Source organism: Scardinius erythrophthalmus (assembly GCF_964197995.2).
Source record: "Scardinius erythrophthalmus genome assembly, chromosome: 2".
NCBI classification, from domain to species: Eukaryota; Metazoa; Chordata; class Actinopteri; order Cypriniformes; family Leuciscidae; genus Scardinius; species Scardinius erythrophthalmus.
Genome location: NC_138222.1, coordinates 60,813,228 through 60,832,477, shown reverse-complemented (window position 1 = coordinate 60,832,477; position 19,250 = coordinate 60,813,228). Strand labels below are relative to the sequence as shown.

The following is a 19,250-nucleotide window of genomic DNA, read 5'->3' as shown; positions in this document are numbered from 1 at the left end:
CTGTGAAACACTGTATTAACAGTGTACTTACATGGTAACTCCTCAGGAACTGTCCACTTAATATAAAGTGTAAAACGGTCTTAACCTACTGTGTAATATGCAAAACCCAAACCTCTGTGAAACACTGTATTAACAGTGTACTTACATGGTAACTCCTCAGGAACTGTCTACTTAATATAAAGTGTAAAACGGTCTTAACCTACTATGTAATATGCAAAACCCAAACCTCTGTGAAACACTGTATTTACAGTGTACTTACATAGTAACTCCTAAGGAACTGTCCACTTAATATAAAGTGTAAAACCAGGGTTCCCACACCTTGGTTAACTTCAAATTCAAGGACCTTTCAAGGACTTTCCAGGTCCAATACCCTCAAATTCAAGGACTTAATGTGGGGACACATTTGTTGTGTCCAACAACAAACGTTGAGGTGCCATCGTAGTTTCACGCACGTGTGAACGTCATGGTGACGTACAACGTACACTTATCGTAACCAGGGTTTTTCCTGACTCAAAATGAGGCGGAGGTGGTAAAATCCTAATAATGTACTTTAATAATAAGATAATAAATTTTTTTTGTAGATCTTCATATAGCCTAATGTTTTTTCCACAGTATTTTTGTGTGTGGTGCTTGGTACCTCTAGGGGGGTCCGGGGGCATGCCCCCCCGTAAGAAAATTTTGTAAATTTTAAAGATAAATTCATTAATCTGGTACACTTTGAGTCACCCAAATCCACTGTTAAAAATAAATAATACACCCGCAAACCACCAATATACTCAGATTTAGATATCTGCATCTGATCACATTACAATTATTCAAATTCTTAAGGTGATGATACACAGGGAAACTTTTTGAGCAATGTTGTTGGGCAATCTTGCAGAGCGATTGTTTCTTGGGAACGTTGCCATTGAAAATGGGCAATACATTTCTATCTGGATCATTTAGATTGGTCGTGGGCCCTTTGTCTCATCTGGTTGCCCGTTGATGGCAACATTGCTCAAAAACTTGCCCTGTGTATCATCACCTTTAGTGTTAAGCATGATAATATGTTAACATATCACTCTGAAGTAGGCTGATTTAAAATGAACATTTATTTAAAATAAAAGTTCTTCTTTTGGCAAAATTACATTTCCTTAATAGCCTAAACCTTTACTCCCTTCAAGCTTAAATTGTCAATGTTTTATTACATCGCTGTTTGAAAACACAAATGTTTTGTACCTTTATAAAGGGCATTTTCCCCTAATTTTATTAAATGTATGCTCCATCTTTCATTTCAAATTCTTAAATTTGATCAATATATTCAATTAAAATAATAAGACACTAGGCTGTTACCAATCCAATTAAATAATTTACAATGAAAAAGTATAACTGTATTAAATTGGATTATTTTAAATATTTTTAAATATACAAATAAGGAATGTTAAAAGGAATGATACTTTATGAAACTAAACCGCCAGTAGGAGGCGGCAGGCGACCGTCTTAATGAGCGAGTCATTGAGTCATTCATTCAAACGATTCGTTCAAACGGCTGATTCATTCAGAATGAGGCAGTTTATGAATGGGTAATTGAATCTTTGACTCAACCGATTCGTTCAAAACGCTGAATCATTCAGTAATGCTACAAGTGTTCGTTGCTGTGAGATTCGCGGTGGTTCTGCTGTGATCTTTGTTTGGGACTATTTTCGCTGCTGAAACAGAACAAAAACAGTCATTGCGTCTCAAATGTAAGTGACTTAATTTTAACTATTTGTTTCTTGAACTGTTATGAAATCAGTCTCGGTTTCAATCTTGATGGTATTCAGGAAAACATCACTCTGATCGTGTGTAGCCTAGGCTATATATTGTTTCTTAACTATAATATGTTATAAATAACTGCGCGAGTCTCAACAGCGCAACTTTGTTACCATCAGTAGGCCTATATTAATTAATGTTTAATTGACGGAGGCAGCCACCTCATAATTCTCTATGCAGGAAAAACCCTGAACGTAACGCGTAAATGCGCTTAACTAGTGTAAATCTAGCAAGCTAGTATGCATAGGCCATGAAGTTTTGGCGAAATAACACATTAGGGGACCGGAGTGAATATGGAATTTTTTTCCAGAAAACTTATTGCACAAAATAAATTCAAGCACTTTCAAGGACCTGTCTCTATTTTGTTTATTTTCAAAAACTTTCCAGGGCCTTGAAAACATTTTTTCAGATTCACAAACTTTCAAGGATTTCAAGGACCCGTGGGAACCCTGTAAAACGGTCTTAACCTACTGTGTAATATGCAAAACCCAAACCTCTGTGAAACACTGTATTAACAGTGTACTTACATGGTAACTCCTCAGGAACTGTCCACTTAATATAAAGTGTAAAACGGTCATAACCTACTATGTAATATGCAAAACCCAAACCTCTGTGAAACACTGTATTTACAGTGTACTTACATAGTAACTCCTAAGGAACTGTCCACTTAATATAAAGTGTAAAACGGTCATAACCTACTGTGTAATATGCAAAACCCAAACCTCTGTGAAACACCATATTTACAGTGTACTTACATGGTAACTCCTCAGGAACTTAATATAAAGTGTAACATACTTGATACCAACCACAATTTACTGTATATGTACATTAATGTATGTATATTTACATTATAATATTAACCCAAACCTCATTTCTAAATACTCAATTTAATGTGGTATTTAAAATGTAGCAAGCATTGCAATATGCAGTTACACTGTGTACACTACACAAGAACAGAATACTGTAATTTACTGTAAATGCAAATTGGTCACCAGAATGTCACATAAAAAAAAAATTGAAATTAAAGGGAAAAATAAAGCAAATAAACGGTAAATCTTTAAAAGTGCTATGCAGTAATATCCCAGAATCTATCAAAGCATAACTATCACATTCATACAGTACTTCAGAGTTTACTAACCACTATGTAACCTTGTTTTGCAAATACTCCTAAGATACAAGGCAGAAATGGTTTGCATGGCATAGCCAAATTTATGAATCTGAAGAAAGGTCACAGTAAAGTTAAAAAAAAAAAAAAATCATGCATTTTCAGCTGATATAACTTTAATTAAATCTAAACCTGTATGCTTTTCTAATATCATGGATCAACTGTGCCAAAGCACCTTTCCTATTTCTTCTTCCCAGCCAGTAGTGCCACTGGATGAATTTCAAGTGTTCTTTTAATAGTTTTTTTGTTTTGTTACCCCTGAATCTTGATACCTGTGCCTTGATGGCTAGCCAGGCCCGTTCAATATGTTGTGTGTGGCAGCCAGTTTGGGGATCTACAAAATTTTTACTGTGGTTTACAGTTAGGTGTTTGTATCCTTGTGGTTGTAGTGCATTCAGATATGCCCTCCAATTGTCACTGTAAACAGCTGACCCCCTTCTGATGTGCCTTTTGATGATGGGCATCAATGTGGTCCTGGAACGGTCCTTTACCATCTTTAAGACTGGTAGGCGGCGAGCTCCTTTAACCTCCATCATCCCAAACACCCAGCCTTTTTTTCTCTGCCAAGTAGTACGACAGCGGCCACGATTAAACTGAAAATGCATAAACACAAGAAACATAACAAATGTTAACAGCAGTTAAACCTGGATTGTGTTTGATAAAACATACACTTGGATTCTGATCTCCCCATGACCATTTGGGGGTCATTCAAGCCATTCCTCAGCACACATGAATATAGATGGAGATATCACTTCTTTATATCAGAAATAAACTGCTGCAGAAAAAGTTAGGTGCCATGCAAAATGTAATGTGTACTTGCATTACTTATCACAAATGTATTGAACTAAAAATTACTTTTACTTGTTCAAAAATTTAGTTAAATAGAGAGTAAAAGTTGCTAATATCTGATACTCAGTACAACTACAACGCATACTTAAGTACAGTAACTAATTACATTTATTCAGATACTTTACACCTCTGAGGAACTTATTGTTCAGCTATTGGCACATCATTCAATCATGTCTTTTGATTGCATTTGGTATTTTGATGTGATATTAACACTGGAAATATTAGTGAATGTCGCTTTAACCAACTTTAGTATTTCAACATGGTAAAAAACAAACTTTTTGTATTTCTCATGTCAGATGTACCTTTCTCTTGTGAGCGAACTTAGACTCATCTATGGCCACAAACTTCTGTCTTGACTTCCCGCCAACTCTAAGACCTGTTTTTCTTTTCAGTTTACTCAATGCATTAATGCAAACCTGTAAAAAAATATGTGGATATTAGTACAAACAAAATTAATTACAGTTCAATTAGCTGAGCAATGTAGTACTGGAGAGTTATTAAATTTAAGCTACCTTCCTGAGCAATTTGTTCATTCTTGACAATGTTGTTGATGTTTTGGCAACACAATCTTCCATCAAATCAATTTGTCTTAGATGTAGACCCTGTGAAAACCTTTAAAGAAAATAATTTTAATTAATAAAAAACAATTACCAAAATGTAATGATGTACAAAAAAGATGATTAGAAATAAATATTAATTTAAAGGGCCCCTATTATGGATTTTTGAAAATGACCTTTCATGTAGTGTGTGACATAGCTACAAGTGAATGAAAACACTTGTGTGCACACAGCAGGGAAAACTCAAACCAACAGCTGATTTCTGTGGACACTGGACAGTATCATGTTGAGAAGGCGGCGCTGTGCTCTATAATGTGAAGGTAAAAGACAGTTTTATTTCACTGCCCAAGGATGAGCATGTGAAGAATCAGTTGTTAAAGTTCATCTTTACCATGATATCACAGGAGGAGTATAATCATAAACTCTTGCTGTGTTCCCTTTATTTTACTGAAGACTGCTTCTCAAATCTCTGAGATAAATGCAGGATTCGCAAACCGCCTGCAGTTGAAAAATGATTTTCAAAATACTTAGTTTTGAGTTCACTTGTTAATGCTGATGGGGAGGAATTACAGTTGCAACATCTTATAATGTACCTCAAACTGAGTTGTGTATCACTGAGAAATGTTCTGGTTTGGGCTGAATGACTAGCTCTTCCAGTGTTTCATCATTGCACTCGTACTCGGATTGATATGGTCAAATCGACGTCATTGTTTGTTACTGTGTTTAGTTTACAGTGTAGGAACGCTCAGGACACAGAGCGGTAAACCAATCACAAGATACTGCGCTGTCTGGCCAATCAGAGCAGACAGAGTAGCTAGCGGAAAGGAGGGATTTATAGAGATTGAATCATTTGACGAGTCGTTTGAGAATCATTGAAAATTTGATGATGTGCAAATGTATATTATGAAGAAATTAAACAGGTTTTTTTTTTTTTTACCTTTGATACATATAAATGTTGTAAGAGACTCCACAACAGCATTAAGAAACTTTAAAATAGCATAATAGTGGCCTTTTAAACAGTAATACATGTTCTTAAAAAAGTTATTTTAGGTAGTAATAGCTGAGTCTTAGTTGTTGTTTTTTAGGTAATACACAAGTTAAAAACAATGGTTTTTATTCCACCTAATATGGAGTAGCCTAGGTGGAATGTCATTGCAAACTTCTATAACACATTAATGTGGAGAGTTGTAGCCTACATTAAATCTTGAATAGTGAGTTATTTTCCTACTTTTGGAGAGGACCTTGGTGAGCATTTGCAAGATGAATTACAAATTCTACTTGCAAAAACTATGTAACCACATTAACTAGTTATGTTATTGTTACAGGTGAAACTCGAAAAACTAGAATTTTAGTTTTAAACATAAAAAGGTAATTTATTTCAACTTAAAAGGTGAAATTAATATATACTTTTCACATGCAAAGTGAAATATTTTAAGCCATTATTTGTTATAATTTTGATGATTATGGTTTATAGCTATGAAAACCTTTTCACAATATACTAATTTTGAATTTGGGGCCACAATCATCAAAATTATAACCTGTTCATGTATTTATTAGGTGCCTGGGTAACACTATATTTTACAGTGTCCTTGTTACATATGTTACTTGTACTTACAATAGGATCAACAGTTAAATGTGCATAATTACATGCAACTAACCAACCAAACCCTAATCCTAACTCTATAGTAAGTGCATGCACTTAATTAATAGTACTAAGTACTTAAATATATAATTGCACTGTAACAATGACAGAGTAAAATAAAGTTTTAAACAGTGCCTGGGTACTATACGTTACCTGTATATGTACTCCATCCACTTAACCAGAGGAACTCTCGAGTTATTAAACAGTGATCCATTGCGAATGGAGAGTGTAATTCTGCGATGCGTGTTTCTTCGACATGTCCTAAAAAAACAGTGCAAAATTATATTAGTAAATCTAAGAAGCAAGTTCCCTAAAATTATATTAACTATATTATATTAATTATATTAAATATACGTTGACTAGGCTATCCAAATAACGAATTAAACTGGGTGCCAAAGTTAACTTACTTACCATATATAACCATCACGTCCACTGTGTGTTGTAATTCGCATTTTTTTTCCACAGCGGTGACAACTTGGTGCCTTGCACAGCAAGCCTTTCTTCTGTAGCCATTTGATTATTTGTTTTCTATGTTTTCCACTACTGCATAGGCGTATTAACTTATTTAATTGCCTTGAACACATAGCCATCTAGATAGATTTATTTACTGTCCGATTTTAAATTTTTGGCGCCGCGCTGATAAATGGCTGCCTACGTGAAACGTGACAGTTGTCCCATGACGTAAGTTAGTTTTGATTGGCCTGTTGCATTCTGAACCGCCAACTTGATCCCTATCAGAACCATAGACTGATCAGGACTCAGGAGTATTTCGACAGCTAGCTAAACAGTTAACGGCCTCCCCAAGTTGTATTGCCAATTGAAATCCTCTTACTTACCTAACGTTACATCCACACGACAGTATGCCACGAAAGAAAGGGGTTTCCCTGAAGAGGAACTGCCTCCAACGCAGCGCACCTGATGCATGGACCACTTTGGACAAAGGTAACTTAACATGTCGGCTCTTCTTATGACCTAATGTTAGCTAGTAGTACCACTATGATGATGATTTATTTTACACTTAGTTTGCGGTGTTGAACATTATAACCAATCAAACATGTTTCTGATGAACGCAATGTCCAATCAGAGACATTTTAATTCGTCATCGCGTCATGAGGGTTGCATGCGCTTACTGAATAAATTCTGAATTCTCTCTTATTAGCCTATCATAAACAACAGAAAAAGACAGAAAAGATGCAAGTAAGAGATTAATTTTGCGTAACTCGCATTAGACTGAAGTCATGGACTGCTTCAGTGTTTTTTGATTGCTTTCTAATATATTCCCAGTTTCAATAACCATTTTGTTTTTCATGCTAGTGTTACTACTAGTAACGTTATTATATTTCAATGTTGTCTTTATTTCTAATAAAAAAAAGGAATACTGAATGTTTTTTTTACAGGCTATTTATCGTATGCAATGTAGATGTACATGAGCATCATTAAACAGTATAAACATAAATGCCATGTCAGATGCAGCTTATGTTCCACCTTTGCAGTTTCAAAATAGTTTTCGTTGATGGTGGCAGTAACAGTTTGTAGAATTGTGATTCAATAAAGTAATTGGTTAAATTTAAGTATTTGAAAAACGCAGATACACAGGTTTTAATAAGGTAAAACTGCCCTCTATACAGTGCTTGTCAAATTTATTACACCTCCAGCACCTGTCAAAATAAAGAGAATGTATTTTCGGAGTCTGTCAAAAAATGGTTTAAAACTAAAAATATAATTGTAATTTATTATGCAAAAAAGTAAGTGAAACAAATATTTTTTAATCACACAAAATAACCAAAAAACGTAGGCCTAATGTTTTGTATGGCCTATTCCGGTCTTGATAACGTTTGCATTCTTCCTGGCATTTTTATGTACTTTTCCACAGCCTCTGTTGTTATTGACTTCCAAATAGTTTCTATTTGTTCCCAAAGACTTGCTTTTCATAAAACATTTTGTGCAGTCTTTGAATCCACTAAATCCCAAATTTGTTTGTAAAATTGTTGTATTTAAGCTTTAGAAACACTACTGTGTCCTGGTGTGGATTAACTATTACAGAAACTTAAAAAAAATATTTACGTAATCGCCAACACTGTTAGTTTAGGGCAGATATGGTGCAAACCTTACATTACACACACACACACATATACTGTATATACTGTACATAAAAATTTGATTATCATTGACTATAGTTTTGGAACACTGAGCCATTTTAGGCTAAGCCTTTTCACGTTAAGTGTTGACGAATGTCCCTGATGCAACATTGCATCAGTTTGGCTACATTTGTCAGACAATAACATTATTCTTTTATGTTTTTACAAGATGATCTGTCCCAGCAAATAGATGAAGAACACCAAGGTAAAGAAGATGGTGACAATGACTTTTCTATTGTTGAAGTGGCATCTCCAGAAGCAGGTGAGTTTGCATTTACTTAATGGGGAACTAAACAGGGTTGTGTTTGCCAAAAGCATTGTTAGCCTAAGTTGATCATAGAGACCATTGGTGGCAATTGGTATACGATCAACTTAGGCTTACGATGCTTTTGGGAAATGCAGCCCAGGTTGTATGCATTTTGAATTTGAGATCAGCTGCTCTAGCTGAGGTCTTGTCCACTTTTTCTGTCAACAATGTATGACAAGTAGTTCTGTCAACGTTAACACAAACGCATGCGATTTCATTTTTGTCCAGCTTTAACGCAATTAACGCAGCATCCGTTATTTCTGTCATCCTTATTGTTATACGATCACGCTTTTATTCACGCAAATGGTTTTAACCATTCATGCACGACAAGACAAAAAAGAACATCCGGACACACACACAACACTCAGAAAGACTTGCGCGCCAGTATTGCGCTTGAACGAACAATAACACACATTTATGTAAAAATGTTTGTTTTGTCGAGGAACAGTCTTTAATGAGTTAAATAAAATCTAAAGAGTAAAGAGTACAGTAGTAAGAGAATGAGATGCGTGAGATCCTGTCAGCAGATGCAAGTCTTAGTGACAGCAGCCTCTGTTTCTCTCTATCAGTAAAGTTAACCAAAGAACATAGGGAACAGAGAAAATTACTCATTGCTCTTGACTAAAGAACGCTTGTAGCGTAATAAGGATTCATCTATTTTTAATTTATGCAGTGCAGTGTTTTTATAACCATATTCAATTCTTGTATATGATAGGAAAGGTACAGGTAAATATGAAATTTATTATGTTTTTAAGTGAGAATTATTTTAAGTTCACTTAAATTAAAAATTATAGTTTTTGAAGCATGACAAATGTTTAAAATTTGGACAAAAAGTTTTCATCAAAACATCAGTATAAATTACTAATATCAGTGATACTGGCCTAAATGAAAACTGTGATACCGCTGATTTTCTATTACTTGTTCATAAAAAAAAAAATCTTTTGTTGATATTACATTGTTTTTAAAGGAGGACATGAGGAGTCTTCCTCCTTGGAGGATAAAGACAAGCTGATGGTCATGGCCCAGGCAATAAAGGCACTTGAAGAGGAACGAGATTTTCTCCGTCAAACTGTCCTAAAACTCTCAAGTAAGAAACATACAGTATATCTGTTTTGCTCTATTGACTGTTTTATTAAATAATTTAGTAATTACTGATAGTGATTTTTTTTTTTTTACTTCCACATCAATCATGAAATGCTGATTACTTCTCTAAGCATGTTTGACTTTTTGTCTAACTAAATGTGTTATTGTGTTCTTAGACAGAGGGGCAAAAAAGAAAGTTAAGAAAATCTTGGACTCAAGCACTGAATCCAGCACCAGTGGCACTGATGAGGAGTCCCTGAGTTCTTGCTCCTCTTCAGAGTCATCTGATAGCAACATTCCTCGGAAGAGGAAAATAGGTCATAAAAAGAAGACCAAGAGTGCTACCAGGTCAAATACGAAGCACAGCTCACGTGGTAAGCGCATGTTCTGTTTTTGGATCTCATCTTTCTGTTGATGTGTATTTACTCCATATAACACATTGCACATATTGGTTATCAGTCTCCCTGACTACAATTGGTACTGATATTGTCCCTGAAAAAATCAGTTGACCCCTAGTTTTGATGTATTTCCAATATTGTTAGAACATTAACATATTTAGAAAATGTCTGAGAAATGCGAACATGATTTGTATGATAGGAAACTTATTGTAAAAAATGCAAGCAGTTCAAGAGCACCAAGATTTTTTTATATGTTTGTGTGGTGTGTGTTTTCAACTGGAAATTGATCAGTTTGATGCAAGTCTTGTTTTATTCTGGTTTTAATTTTGTTATTCTTTTTACAGCAACAACCCCAGAAGATGTACTGAAGCGGTACAATAAAGTTCTTCACGCCTTCAAGAAAGAAGGGAGTATCAGTAAGGCATGCACCAAAGTCGGGGTTGACCGAAATACACTGGCATTAACAGCTGTTGTGGCTGAAATACAGCTTGTTGATCCAGAGTTTTACCGAAGCCTCTCAAAGTTCAGAGTCAAGGAGGAGAAACTCTGCGACTTTGCAAAGAGGTGCCTGCAGTCACTGACAGCAGACCTAAGGTCTGACATAGAAAAATCCAAAAAAGAGCGTAAACTGCTGCCAATAAAATATAAATTGAGATAGAAAGACAAAACCTCCAATCCTCTTATTTAATTATGTTTAGACGTTATTGTTAAGGTAAATTTTGTAATTCACGCCAGTTCACTGTGCTACACTGTGATTTTCCTTAAACCATGACCAAAATTGTCAAATTAACCTCAGTTACCATTTCAGAACAATAATTAATATCAAGAATTATACAATGCTGTTCTAGTGTTAACCCAGCTGCAAGTACACTGAAGTTTTGCTTCAGAATCTGTTAAACTGTTGAGTTTAATGTGTTAATAAACATTGTTTAGCTTTACTACATTTCCCCCCCTCTTTTTTTTGCAGTCCTCTATACTTGATTTACCGAGAAGTAATCAAGGTTTAATACTTGGCCATTTTACCCATGCAATTGTTAAATTACTTTCAAGTAAGTGGGAAGTTCCTATGAAATTATCATGTAACAACACTGATGGTACACAACATTGACCCTAACAATTACACTTTAAATTAAGTGGACAGTTCCTGAGGAGTTACCATGTAAGTACACTGTAAATACGGTGTTTCACAGAGGTTTGGGTTTTGCATATTACACAGTAGGTTATGACCGTTTTACACTTTATATTAAGTGGACAGTTCCTGAGGAGTTACTATGTAAGTACACTGTAAATACAGTGTTTCACAGAGGTTTGGGTTTTGCATATTACACAGTAATTATGAAAGTTTTACACTTTATATTAAGTGGACAGTTCCTGAGGAGTTACCATGTAAGTACACTGTTAATACAGTGTTTCACAGAGGTTTGGGTTTTGCATATTACACAGTAGGTTATGACCGTTTTACACTTTATATTAAGTGGACAGTTCCTGAGGAGTTACCATGTAAGTACACTGTAAATACGGTGTTTCACAGAGGTTTGGGTTTTGCATATTACACAGTAGGTTATGACCGTTTTACACTTTATATTAAGTGGACAGTTCCTGAGGAGTTACTATGTAAGTACACTGTAAATACAGTGTTTCACAGAGGTTTGGGTTTTGCATATTACACAGTAATTATGAAAGTTTTACACTTTATATTAAGTGGACAGTTCCTGAGGAGTTACCATGTAAGTACACTGTTAATACAGTGTTTCACAGAGGTTTGGGTTTTGCATATTACACAGTAGGTTATGACCGTTTTACACTTTATATTAAGTGGACAGTTCCTTAGGAGTTACCATGTAAGTACACTGTTAATACAGTGTTTCACAGAGGTTTGGGTTTTGCATATTACACAGTAGGTTATGACCGTTTTACACTTTATATTAAGTGGACAGTTCCTGAGGAGTTACCATGTAAGTACACTGTAAATACAGTGTTTCACAAAGGTTTGGGTTTTGCATATTACACAGTAGGTTATGACCGTTTTACACTTTATATTAAGTGGACAGTTCCTTAGGAGTTACCATGTAAGTACACTGTTAATACAGTGTTTCACAGAGGTTTGGGTTTTGCATATTACACAGTAGGTTATGACCGTTTTACACTTTATATTAAGTGGACAGTTCCTTAGGAGTTACCATGTAAGTACACTGTTAATACAGTGTTTCACAGAGGTTTGGGTTTTGCATATTACACAGTAGGTTATGACCGTTTTACACTTTATATTAAGTGGACAGTTCCTGAGGAGTTACCATGTAAGTACACTGTTAATACGGTGTTTCACAGAGGTTTGGGTTTTGCATATTACACAGTAGGTTATGACCGTTTTACACTTTATATTAAGTGGACAGTTCCTGAGGAGTTACCATGTAAGTACACTGTAAATACAGTGTTTCACAGAGGTTTGGGTTTTGCATATTACACAGTAGGTTATGACCGTTTTACACTTTATATTAAGTGGACAGTTCCTGAGGAGTTACTATGTAAGTACACTGTAAATACAGTGTTTCACAGAGGTTTGGGTTTTGCATATTACACAGTAATTATGAAAGTTTTACACTTTATATTAAGTGGACAGTTCCTGAGGAGTTACTATGTAAGTACACTGTACATACAGTGTTTCACAGAGGTTTGGGTTTTGCATATTACACAGTAATTATGAAAGTTTTACACTTTATATTAAGTGGACAGTTCCTGAGGAGTTACCATGTAAGTACACTGTTAATACAGTGTTTCACAGAGGTTTGGGTTTTGCATATTACACAGTAGGTTATGACCGTTTTACACTTTATATTAAGTGGACAGTTCCTTAGGAGTTACCATGTAAGTACACTGTAAATACAGTGTTTCACAGAGGTTTGGGTTTTGCATATTACACAGTAGGTTATGACCGTTTTACACTTTATATTAAATGGACAGTTCCTGAGGAGTTACCATGTAAGTACACTGTAAATACAGTGTTTTTTACAGAGGTTTGGGTTTTGCATATTACACAGTAGGTTATGACCGTTTTACACTTTATATTAAGTGGACAGTTCCTGAGGAGTTACTATGTAAGTACACTGTAAATACAGTGTTTCACAGAGGTTTGGGTTTTGCATATTACACAGTAATTATGAAAGTTTTACACTTTATATTAAGTGGACAGTTCCTGAGGAGTTACTATGTAAGTACACTGTAAATACAGTGTTTCACAGAGGTTTGGGTTTTGCATATTACACAGTAATTATGAAAGTTTTACACTTTATATTAAGTGGACAGTTCCTGAGGAGTTACCATGTAAGTACACTGTTAATACAGTGTTTCACAGAGGTTTGGGTTTTGCATATTACACAGTAGGTTATGACCGTTTTACACTTTATATTAAGTGGACAGTTCCTTAGGAGTTACCATGTAAGTACACTGTAAATACAGTGTTTCACAGAGGTTTGGGTTTTGCATATTACACAGTAGGTTATGACCGTTTTACACTTTATATTAAGTGGACAGTTCCTTAGGAGTTACCATGTAAGTACACTGTTAATACAGTGTTTCACAGAGGTTTGGGTTTTGCATATTACACAGTAGGTTATGACCGTTTTACACTTTATATTAAGTGGACAGTTCCTGAGGAGTTACTATGTAAGTACACTGTTAATACAGTGTTTCACAGAGGTTTGGGTTTTGCATATTACACAGTAGGTTATGACCGTTTTACACTTTATATTAAGTGGACAGTTCCTTAGGAGTTACCATGTAAGTACACTGTTAATACAGTGTTTCACAGAGGTTTGGGTTTTGCATATTACACAGTAGGTTATGACCGTTTTACACTTTATATTAAGTGGACAGTTCCTTAGGAGTTACTATGTAAGTACACTGTAAATACAGTGTTTCACAGAGGTTTGGGTTTTGCATATTACATAGTAGGTTATGACCGTTTTACCCTTTATATTAAGTGGACAGTTCCTGAGGAGTTACCATGTAAGTACACTTAATACAGTGTTTTTAATAATACAGTAAGGACGACCTTTTTAGACTTTATATTGTTTACCGTTGCTGAGGAGTTACCATGTAAGTACACTGTAATTCAACAGTCCTGCCAGTCATAAATACATGGTATAAACATAGGAATCATCCTGGTTTACATATAGTTTCAGTGTAATCCAAACTGGTAACTGCAGCATTGGATTCCATGTGGAATTGGAACAACTTGATTAAATACATGTTGTTGTTAGTTACATAATTCCTGTTACACGTGTACTTACTGAAGTGAAAAAAGTGTTGTTACCAATTTACTGTTACACATTTGTACTTACGCATACCATTCCATGAGTTGTTACATATGTGTAGGTACACAAATATTACAGTTGTAGGTACTATGTACTAGTGTGTACTTACGCTGTAGTTACATACTATGTACACATGTAGTTACCATGTAAGTTCACAGGTATTAGGGCCACTTAATATAAAGTGGGACCGGTTACACTAACATGAGAATAGTTTAATTCTCAATAGGACTTAGGTGGTATTTTTCCCATCACATGTTGCTTTGTATTTTGTTCAGGCTTATACAGGATAATATAACATTTAGTTGTAAATATGCAGAATAGTAAACCAAAGCTTGAGGCTAAAATGGCAAATATCTCCACAGCTACAGTAAATTTTCCAGGAGAACTGACATAAGCTGGAATAAACGTGATCCAAACAGCACAGAATATGAGCATACTGAATGTGATGAATTTCGCTTCATTGAAGTTATCAGGCAGTGTACGAGCCAGAAAGGCCAAAATGAAGCACAAGATAGCCAGTAGGCCAATATAACCCAGCACTGCCCAGAATCCTATAGCAGAACCCAAGCTGCACTCAAGAATGATCTTTTCCTTATAATATTTCATATTTTTGTAGGGAACTGGAGGGGATATTGTTAGCCAAAGAACACAGATAAGAACCTGTATAATTGTAAAGGCAAGAACACTGAGTCGTTGTTGTGAAGGCCCAAACAATTTCATTACATTGCTTTCTGGAAGTCTAGCCTTGAAGGCCATTAACACCACTATTGTTTTCCCCAGAACACAGGAGATACAGAGGACAAAAGTGATCCCAAATGCTGTGTGACGCAACATACAAGACCACTGAGTTGGCCGACCAATGAAAGTAAGTGAACAGAGGAAACACAGAGTCAATGAGAAGAGAAGCAGGAAGCTCAGCTCTGAATTGTTGGCTTTTACTATAGGGGTGTCCTTCTTGCTGTAAAACAGGATGGCCATCAGTGCAGTTAATCCTACTCCAAACAGTGAGAAAAAGACTAGCACTATACCCATAACGTCTGTGAATGACAGAAACTCTACAGTCTTTAACACACATTCATTTTTCTCAGCATTGGACCAGTGTTCTTCTGGACACTGCTTGCAGTTAATTGAATCTGGGAAGGAAGATGTGATGACTAGTTGAGACAAAAGTATTGAATTTATCTTTTTTGCTAAGAAACGGCAAAGTTAGAGGGAAAACACAAAAAGAAGCAATATTCTTTTAAAGCGTGAGATGGGCTGAAGATTACCTGTCTCATTACTGATTTCTCCTTCTGCGCATGGAATACAGTCATAACAGCAGACAGGTCTTCCTTTCTGTACAGCCTTCCTAGTGCCTGGAGGACAGCTCTCACTGCACACAGACCTTGGCTTCTACAAAAAAAAAAGTTATACAGTTTTTTGTTCTAAACCTTGAATAGGTGCAGAGCTGTCAGAATAGGCGGTGTTTTTTTTTTTGTTTTTTTTTAGAAAATGTAATACATTTACCTATATAACAGTATGTTTAATTTTTTCAGTATCTTTGTCTTTCATCAAGGTAAATTTTTAGGATTTGATATTCAGTGTTCTCTCAATTTAAACAAACACTATTTTACAGGTTATTTACCTCCAACTTTCCACCAGCCCAGATTATGTTTGCAGTGTTGAGCACAAAGCGCTCGTGTGGAGGTAGTGAAGTGTCATAGTATCCCACTGGTTTAAACTGGAATGATCCATCTGAGTCCTGCTGCCAGTTCACAACTTCATATTGAGCTACTGTGGCACCAGTGGTGTCAAACCACACATTATCTCCAAATTTTACTGTGAAATTAACTTTTTTCAGAGCTTCAACAACCTAATGAAAAAAGAAAGTTTTGTACAATATTGTTTTAACACTGCTCACTATAAATATTCTTACACTCTTTTTCTCCCTTTCTATTCATCTGTGTTGTATCTTTACCTGCTGGGCTTTTATTGTCAGGCCTTTCTCACAACCTTCTTGTTCCTTGCACTTGAGCAAACTGTGTAGTGAATGAGCCACTGCATAAACTGCATTGTAGACATTGCTTGCATATCTGTATTCAGCAACATCTTCTTTATAATTTTTCAGCACAAGTAGATTCTCATATCTTCTGCAACTTAATGCATATTGAGTAGAATCCCCCTCAATTTGTGAGCATGGGAAGGCTGTGTCCCAGAATGGTTTTCTAACATAATCTGAAAACCCTTCAATATTGATTTTTCTCAATGCAAACCCCAGTGACCCTCCTAGTACACGAAAACTGTTTGAAGTGATGTAATTTTCTGAAGTTATCCATGACTTGACACCAATCATCTGGAGGCCTGTAATGTTCTGAATACTTAGCTGATCAATAAGTAAGCCCATCTCAAGAAATGAAACAAATGCAACAACCACTTTCGCAGTACTTTTTTTAATTGTATGTACGATTTTCTGTAGTTTTTCTGTCTCTGTTCGATAGAATTTCACAGAGTACTCAACACAAATCCCCTCTTCCTGGGCCATTTTAAGAAATATAGCCATTCCATAGTTTCCATAGTCATTGTCGCTGTTCACAGCTCCCACCCAAGTCCAGCCTAAATGCTTGACTATGTATGCAAGTGCTCTGCTCTGGTGGTAATCACTAGCCGTAGTCCTGAAGAATGAATGATAATCTTTCCTATTACTGAGGCATTCACATGAAGCCGAGTGACTTATCTGAAAAAGAAAGCACAGGACACAGTGAAATAGTTAACAATCATTGTGTTAAACAATTATGTTATTGCTCTTTACCACTGGAATTTTAAAAGGTCCTGTAGTTCTGGACAGAACCACTGTGGCAGAAGACTCTGAATCTCCTATGATTGCATGTATAGGTGACTGTCCATTCCATGTCCTGTCTCCTGCTCCACATTCTTGACCATTCATCAGTCCCATAATTGCATTCATGGTAGACAGTCTTGAACCACAGGTATCATAGATTTGATAACCAATAGACACATTTGGGAGCAAATTTTCACTTCTGTTAATCTCTTCAATGGCAAAGATCATGATTTGCACCAGTCGAAAATCTCTCAGATTCACACTGTGAAAATAAACGTTAAAAAGTAGACTAAATAGTAACTAAATTACCAAAAAGATAAGGCGGAGAAGGGAACAATATTAATTGCATTAAGCTTTTTTTATTTCACATATTCATGCTTGAAATACCCTAATATTACGATATTTGCTATTATAAAATAAATGTATGGTTATAATGCATTTTAATTCTACTTAAAAAATCCATATTATCCTCTAATAACAAACCTGGAGCATGATAGAGGCTGAGGTTTATTTGTAAACTCAAATGAAGGCAGTGTCTCTGTGCTGTGAACAGGAAAAAGTGCTCCAATTGTTATGTCTCCATTCTTGGAAATCAGTGGATAATCAGGGTCTCCCATCATTCGGCATAGAGTGTTTCCCGCCTTTGTATGAAGCTGATGTAAAAGCAGGAGTGTATAAAGAAAGAGAAGCATCCCAAAGATTAAGCTCCATGCACTGCCACTACCAAATGCAAATTACCTGATAATGTATTTGTCATTTTATAGACAAAATTAATATGGACGAATGATTGAGAGTGTAGCCAATGAGGGCAGGACACGAGTCAGGTCAAGTATGAGTGGAAATAAAATCTTGTTTTAAAACTTTTATATTGGTATTAAATTGCAAAACTCAGAATATTGGAATATTCAGTTATATTTGAGCATAAGGTTATGATTTACCCTGATAATATCAAATATGTGTTTGCATATTTGTTGCAAATATTTGCAATTTTGCACAGTTTGCATTTTGTTGTACAATACCTTTCAAAAGTTTGGAAACATTAACATTTTTTAAAGTGTCTTATGCTCACAAAGACTGCATTTATCAAAAATACAATAGAAACAGTAATATTGTGAAATATTATTACAAATTAAAATAAAATATTTTAAAATGTAATCTATTCTTGTGATGGCAAAGCTGAATTTTAATTTGTGATCCTTCAAAAATCATTCTAATATGCTGATTTTGTGATTATGTAACATTTTTCATTATAATCAATGTTGAAAACAGTTGTGCTGCTTAACATTTTGGTGGATATGGTGATACTTTTTTTCAGGATTCTTTGATGAATAGAAAGTTCAATGAAAACCATTTCTTTGCATTTATTAAATTAAACTGTTGTTAATAACTGTATTATTAAATTTGCTTTTGATCAATTTAATGCATCCTCTATGAATAAAATTATTCATTTCTTTCTCTCTCTCTCTCTCTCTCTTTCTGTTTGTGTGTGCACATGTGCGAAAACAGAGTTGGTTGGCGTTAGTGAGAGCATTCGTGAGTGAGTTTCTACTTTATTATTTCTATTTTTCTATTATTTTTGGGTTTGATAAAAAGTTTTTGTTTGTGAGTAAAGTTGTAAAGCGCTTTAGCTGACTTTAAGTCAGCATGCTCCGAGTAATGGAAACAAACGCGGGAGACTATCTGGGGATGACTGTTAGGCATGGTTGCAAATGCATGCCAGACGCCTCGGTGGAGGATTGTTTATTAGCTGTGAGTTCTGTGAGTGATCGGTGGCGCAAACATTAGATCTGCATCACGCATGAATAAGGCTATAGTGCTGTTTCTCAGTGAAATTCAGATGGTGGATTCTTTGATTGAGAGAGGGTTAACAATCAAATACATGTTTATGTATGTTTTACCTCTGTCAATCCAACCGAAAAAGTTGTTCTTTCAAGTGTACCGCCGTAAGAAGTGAAAATTAGAGGAGATACTTCAGAGGTACGGTAAGCTAATGTGTCCTATTAAGATGATCCCACTTGGCTGTAAGAATGTTGAACTTAAACATGTAATGTCGTTCAGACGCCAAGTAATTATGACTTTGAATTCCCAGAATAAGGCTCTGAACTGAGTATTGATGGTAAAGATTATACGATTTTTATCAATTCAGAGATGATGAAATGTTTTGTGTGTGGAGACGTTCAGCAGACCTG

The 19,250-nt window shown here is 35.4% G+C and overlaps 2 protein-coding genes across 2 annotated transcripts; one reads left to right on the top strand and one right to left on the bottom strand.

Annotated features, from left to right (window-relative positions):
* Nucleotides 1-6,864: 6,864 nt before the first annotated feature.
* On the top strand, nt 6,865-10,867 carry LOC308705392 (uncharacterized protein; the record flags this gene model as incomplete). Its single annotated transcript, XM_081390386.1, has 5 exons — nt 6,865-6,946; nt 8,312-8,404; nt 9,417-9,536; nt 9,709-9,906; nt 10,275-10,867. 5 exons carry the CDS (start codon nt 6,865-6,867, stop codon nt 10,586-10,588), a joined length of 807 nt encoding a protein of 268 aa, XP_081246512.1. The 3' UTR covers nt 10,589-10,867.
* A 3,595-nt stretch (nt 10,868-14,462) lies between these two features.
* LOC308687130 (extracellular calcium-sensing receptor-like) lies at nt 14,463-17,753 on the bottom strand (the record flags this gene model as incomplete). The annotated part of the gene is made up of 6 exons (XM_081359394.1): nt 14,463-15,376; nt 15,512-15,635; nt 15,868-16,095; nt 16,201-16,956; nt 17,032-17,323; nt 17,545-17,753. The coding sequence occupies 6 exons, from the start codon at nt 17,751-17,753 to the stop codon at nt 14,463-14,465; spliced, it is 2,523 nt and encodes an 840-aa protein (XP_081215520.1).
* Nucleotides 17,754-19,250: the final 1,497 nt, after the last annotated feature.